The sequence below is a fragment of the Colletotrichum phormii genome (assembly GCF_030913505.1).
Source record: "Colletotrichum phormii strain CBS 102054 chromosome Unknown BDP81scaffold_8, whole genome shotgun sequence".
NCBI lineage: Eukaryota > Fungi > Ascomycota > Sordariomycetes > Glomerellales > Glomerellaceae > Colletotrichum > Colletotrichum phormii.
The window spans coordinates 1287144-1293495 of NW_026851450.1; the positions used below are offsets into that span (position 1 = coordinate 1287144).

The 6352-nt window shown below is 49.4% G+C and overlaps 1 protein-coding gene across 1 annotated transcript; it reads left to right on the forward strand.

Moving 5' to 3' along the window:
* Window positions 1-816: 816 nt before the first annotated feature.
* Window positions 817-2176, forward strand: BDP81DRAFT_480712 (uncharacterized protein; the record flags this gene model as incomplete). Its single annotated transcript, XM_060594940.1, has 3 exons — window positions 817-894; window positions 994-1691; window positions 1764-2176. The coding sequence occupies 3 exons, from the start codon at window positions 817-819 to the stop codon at window positions 2068-2070; spliced, it is 1083 nt and encodes a 360-aa protein (XP_060446443.1). The 3' UTR covers window positions 2071-2176.
* Window positions 2177-6352: the final 4176 nt, after the last annotated feature.

The following is a 6352-nucleotide window of genomic DNA, read 5'->3' on the forward strand; positions in this document are numbered from 1 at the left end:
CGAGATAAACGCAGCACGGTTTCTGATCGAACAAGATAGACCTGGGAATTTCTCGATGAGGGCTCTCTGATGAATTGACGCGTGCTGACGTGAGGTTTTCATGCGAGGCTTAGGCTTACGCGCTACGAAAGTGCTTGGCAAGGTACCTATTTCACTCAAGGCCGGGGGGTTTCACGGAGGATTGTCGCGCCAATCACTTTCGGTTGGCCGCTCTTCGGCTGTTCCGAGTGTAGATTGGTTCTGGGATGTGGAGCCTGCCGGATGACTCACCGGCCGGAGTACGATGATCTACCGGACGGACCTATACCAATAGGCTACTTACCGTATTTTCAAGGACAGCTTGCATACCTTACGTGATAGGCGACCTATCCTCACAAGTTGGTACGATAGGCTCGACATCAAGGTCAACAAGGAATAGGTCAACAAGGAATCTAGTCAACCTTTCATGATGAGGGTCGAAAAGGTGTCAACTCTCAAGTTACAGGAGTTACGAATATCCCCTGTGACAATGTCGGAAGAAGGTAGTTGACCATCAGCTTGAGACACCTACCTGCCCTTAGAAAGCTCAAGGTATCGTAAATCAGCGCTTGAGGACCTTGATGTAAAGTCTACGTCGCAATCAAGGTTCGAGGCTACAATAGAACAAAAGTGTCACCCACAATTACCGTGCCTATCTCCGTTTCTCCAAACTAATTTCACAAGGAGTACCTATATAATGGGGTTTTCTGGGAAGATTTTACCATTCTGCGCTCAATAACTTGATTAACTACAACTACCAAATCTGCATCTAGTCAACTAGCTCTCAAATCTTTCATTATGGACAGCCCAACAAAAGGTACCGGTGAACAAAGAGATGAGATTGATACTGCTAGTCTTACCAAAAGTCAAGGAGCAGTCGAGGCACTGTCCTCTTACCTCTCACTTCAAACCCTTCTGGACCCCTGTTCACTTCTGAGATTACAAGAAGGCCAGATTGCTGAGCGCTGAACCGAGGAACTTGAACACATCGGCGAAGGATTTTGCGCCACCATCCACGACTTCGGCAGCACCGGTCAGGTAATCAAACAGGCAAAGGAGTCACGAAAGTTCACGGAATTACTCGTCGATTATGTTGCGCATCAGAAGATTTACGCCGCCGGCCTACACTTGGCGGTACAAGTTTGCATTCCTCGTCCAGCGGAGTTCATCAACTCCGAAAAGCTCGGCGATTGGTATAACGAAAACAGAGAATCGAGCAAGCTGCCGGATGACCGATCTCTCGTCAGCAGAAACATGGCGGTCCTCGTATCTGAGCGAATTCCGGCACTACCTCTAGAGATTCGCAAAGCCATCATCGAAGTTTTCTGTCCCAAAGAGCAGAGAGTGGCTGCTCGTGTTATCAGAAGAAACTACAACTGTCTTGCTCGACTGTACCTAGGCCGGCGTCGACAGAATACCAGAGTCGAAGCGGGATTCGAACTGCGCAACTTCGAAATGACCTTGGATAAGTTGGAGATGCTCAACCTCGACCCACTTCAGTATGTGGCACCCATGGCAGAAGCCTTAGCAGTTATGCATTGGGAGACCAGACATGATGCATTCGACGTCGAGTTTGTCCTCGCCTCCTCGCCGAGACCGACAACTCGAACCGCAGAGTGGGCATCAATTAAGACGACACGGGAACCTGTCGATGGCTCCAAATCCCAGCAGAAGTCTGTGCAGGTTTGGCTTCTAGACTTCAACCAGGTGGGATAGATCACCATGGACAACAAGGGAGTGGGAAGGGCAGTGAGGGGATTCTGGGATAATGATCCGTACTACCCCAGGCCAGCTATGGAGGAGGACTCGCAGGACACTACCGAGGCGAAGCTGTGGCGCAAGTTCAAGCAGGTGTATCTAGCGACCTCGTCTAAAATTCTGAAAGACGATACACTAGCCAGGGTCTTCGTCAAGGCAGTCGAGTTGGAAGGCAAGAAAAGATTAGTATGCCCTCCCGTGCTCCAGGGTCCGCCGAGGGCATCGACAGCTATATCTATACCACTACGATCCGCCGGCACAAAGAAGCAGAGTTATGTCGACTTCAATGATTAATGGGCACCAATGCGAAGGAAAAAATCATCACGCAATTGTCCTAGTCGGGTCCCGGGCCTCGAAGGCATATTGGAGGTTCGAACATTCAAGATATTCAGCTTTGGCTCTCAAAAGGCTGTACTAGAAGCAGCCTCGAACCCCAGACTCTTAGAACCTGAATCATTAATTATTACCATGCCCAGCCTGACCACTTGACCAAATGCCCCGTCACTTGACTGGGAAGGCGAGAGGTACCTGGCCTGCCGGCGGGGCTCGATCGTGTAGTGGGGCCGGGAGAACGGATGGAATTTGCTCCACCGCCGTGAATCACTTGATGCCGAACAAAGGCTCACCGGGAGGTACACCCTCAATAGGCCAATTCAAAGTGCATGTACAAGTATTTCGGGAGTGAGCCTGTTTGGGATATAAAAAAGAAAGGCTTGGCTGGAATTAACTCACCCTCGCCGCACTCAGCGCTGGATCTGCTCCCGGCGTACCTCAGAACATCCCGTCGAAAACTGAGGCCAATGTTGAAAATTACGCACACTTTTGGAATTAAGTATAGCCTCCAGACCATCGAACATTCGCTTCCCGGACTTTCGCATTTGACCATGCCCGGCGATAACTGTCCTACAGCCCCGCCTTTCTGAGGATGCTTAACACGATCAACAACGATTACTGCACCCGTCATTGGGGAAAATTCGGAATCTTAGCACCGAAAAAAGCATTCCCTTCTTTCTTCTCTCCCACAGTAAATTTAACCAGATGCTCTCTTTCGTAATTGGGTGTATCCTAACGATGCTCTATCCTCCCTGGTATGGTTCAACACCTTCGCGGGTAACTACCTGAAAGCCGTGTCTTCTCCATCACCTTCCTTATCAGGATACAAATTCGCATTCGAGTACTGAAGGGGTTTATTACACACTTATTCAAGAAGTGTAAATCAATAGACTGATAATATATCTGGCCAGTTTCACTATTAACACCCATAAGAAAATAAGCTTTAGAACAAGCCCAGATAAAACTGCTCTAATGACACCGCCTGGCAGTGATTGGACGGCCCTCCATCCGACGACGAGTGTAAAACTACAGGCAATATAAGTATTGATATCTACAGAACGGAGACTGTATTTCTTCCCTCGTTGTTGAGTCCATTTCACAGTGGCTAATACCTTTGACAAGGCGGGCTGATGGTCATGGTCAGCCATACTGCCAAGAAGGGGGCGTGTTGATGATGTCTGGGCAAAGCCAAACATGCTGAGATCTCTCGGTATCTTCTTGGCCAAAAGAGGTACGTGGTAGAGCGTGACCTTCGAGATAGATGAAGCTACTCAATGCGTTGTCGGCGACTGGAAGTCAATTTCTGGCGAGCCTTGAGCTCCGCCGACTTGGCCTTCTTAGCACTCGGCAGTTTTGAAGCAGAGATCGCGCTCTCGTTGAAACGTATTGGCGACTGACACTAGTTGCGCAGCCAAACTAGTCAGAGGCTCAGCAAGGCTAGTCCTAGTAAGACCTTTTCTAACCCACGTGTCCAATTCCTTACAGTCACGGCGGTCAGCTGGATCTCCGCCATATCGTCGACCAAAACCTGTAATTACTAGAAGGGTGTCCAAGAACATCCGCATAGGACAGATTACCATCAACGCGTGAGAGCATATTCCAATGAAGAGTTGCAACCTTCTTGTCTAAAGTTCGTAGAGTTCCTAGTCTTACATCAGCAATACGATGCAGAAAGTGGTACTACTTTTCTGACAAACACTCAATCTGCACCTCGGGAGAGACGGGATGACACAGCCCACAGAAGTCGAATTCTATCAACTTTCACGGTCAATTGACCAAAAGCGGACCACTGTCAACGCAACATCGTCCAATGGAACACCCTACAAGCCATGCGATCCCATTTCCAGCCGAACAAAGAAACCCAGCGAAACTATCATTTCTCGAGAGCGGCTGCCGTCCCCGACAAGAAACCTTATTACAAGAAGGTTTTCATGTAACAGTCGAGGTTTTGCAGTAGTCGTATTTGCCGACCCCTCCCCTCCCACATCGGCGTCGTCGCGCTAATCAATAACAGCTCAACCCCCGCCAGGTTGCATCGAAATAAGGGGATCAACCCCGGTTCCGTACCCTTCTCGATGGCACACTCGACGTTACTCCAATCACACGGCGGAATCTCTCTTCAAGAGTTCAATCAGCATTTGCTTGTTGTTAAGCTTCTGAAGTGTTCCCCCGCTCGGACCAAAGCTCGGATAATACTCTGTATCCAAATCTGTAACGTGGTTGATAAGCGAGTGGATCAGACAAGCGAGTGGATCAGCCGACCGCGACCAACATATCTTCCACCCTTCATAGGCGTTACGCCACAACCAAGCATGTCATCACAAAGTAATGAAGGCCAGCTAACCTTAGCGGTTCAGGCTATCAAAACGACACCAAATCTTAGTATCCGAGCGGCATCCCGGATCTACTCAGTACCCTTCTCAACCTTACGCCATCGTCTAAGGGGAAAGTTATCACGACGCGACACTATGCCTAGATCGCGGAATTTGACTACGCTTGAAGAAGAGAAGCTAGTTGAGTATATTCTCGACCTAGATTCCCGATCATTCCCTCCCCGCATTAGAGGTGTGGAAGAAATGGCTAATCGACTGCTCGCCGACCGCAACGCGCCCCCAGTTGGGAAGCGCTGGGCTTCGAACTTCGTCAAGCGACAACCACAGCTCCAGACGCGCTTTTTTCGCAAGTACGACTACAAGAGGGCCCAATGCGAAGATCCAAACGCCATAAACGCGTGGTTTCGCCTTGTGGCGAACACAATCGCGAAATATGGTATTGTGGACTCTGATATCTATAACTTTGATGAGACTGGGTTTATGATGGGCCAGATTGCATCTGGCATGGTCGTCACGAGCGCCGAAAGGCGTTCAAACACGAAAATGATGCAGCCTGGTGACCGTGAATGGGTTACAGTCATTCAGGCCATTAGTTCGTCGGGCTACAGCGTCCCGCCGTATATCATCGTTGCAGGCCAATATCACCTCTCCACCTGGTACACGGAAACCAATCTCCCACGCGACTGGGTCATTGCAACGTCTGACAACGGATGGACAACAAACGAAAGAGGCCTAGATTGGCTCCAGCACTTTGATCGGCATACAAAACTGCGTGCAACTGGCAGTTATCGCCTCCTCGTCGTCGATGGGCATGAAAGTCACCACGCTGCCGACTTCGAGATATATTGCAAGGAAAACAATATCGTCACACTCTGTATGCCGGCCCATTCGTCTCATCTGCTTCAGCCCTTAGACGTTGGGTGCTTTGGGCCACTAAAGACGGCTTATGGTCGACAAATTGAGGATAAGATGCGCCGGGGTAATACGCATATTACAAAGGAAGACTTCTTCCCTGCGTTTCGCGAGGCTTTTGCCCAAGCTATTACGGAAAAGAACATTCAGGGAGGTTTCAGAGGGGCTGGGCTTGTCCCTTTGAGTGCCGAAAGTGTGCTTTCAAAGCTTGATATCAGGTTACACACTCCAACACCTCCAGGATCCCTCCCAACAACACCCCCTGCGTGGACTTCTCAGACGCCAAACAACCCAACAGAAGCATCTTCTCAGTCTGAACTCATCAAAAGGAGGATCTCCCGCCATCAGAATAGCTCACCAACTTCAATTATTGAAGCTGTTGAGCATCTATCAAAGGGGGCGCGTGGATTTATGCACCAGATTGCGTTATTAAGGTCTGAGAACAAAATCCTTCGTGAGGAAAACAACCTACTAAGCCGGCGCCGGAGGGCTAAGAAAACACGTCTCAGACAAGGAGGAAGTCTTACTATAGCTGAGGCTGAGGACCTCAGTCGCAGAGAGAAGCAACAGCTCAGATCGAGGAGGAAACACGCCGGAGTAGTGGTCGCCGACCGAGGACCGAGACGGGCCAACGGCGATGTGGCGTCTGTGGGAACACTGGTCATAATGCACGAACATGTCAATTTGCTGAAGAAATGTCTGAAGAAGAGGATCTTAAATAGTTTCAATTGAATTACTTTTCTTAGTGCTGCGTATCGGTCGCAAATGTGCTGTGGTCGCGGTCGGCTGATCCACTCGCTTGTCTGATCCACTCGCTTATCAACCACGTTATATGAATAGCCCGTGCCATGTCGCGGCTTCTTCGAGATGAACCTTTAAGACTCTAACCGCCACGTTTCTGAACTACTATTAAAAGAAGCAAGCCGGTTTTTCTTATCTTTTTCAAGAGTTCAGTCTCTTTGCGCAACTTCAAAATGTCTTATAACGAATCACCCAAC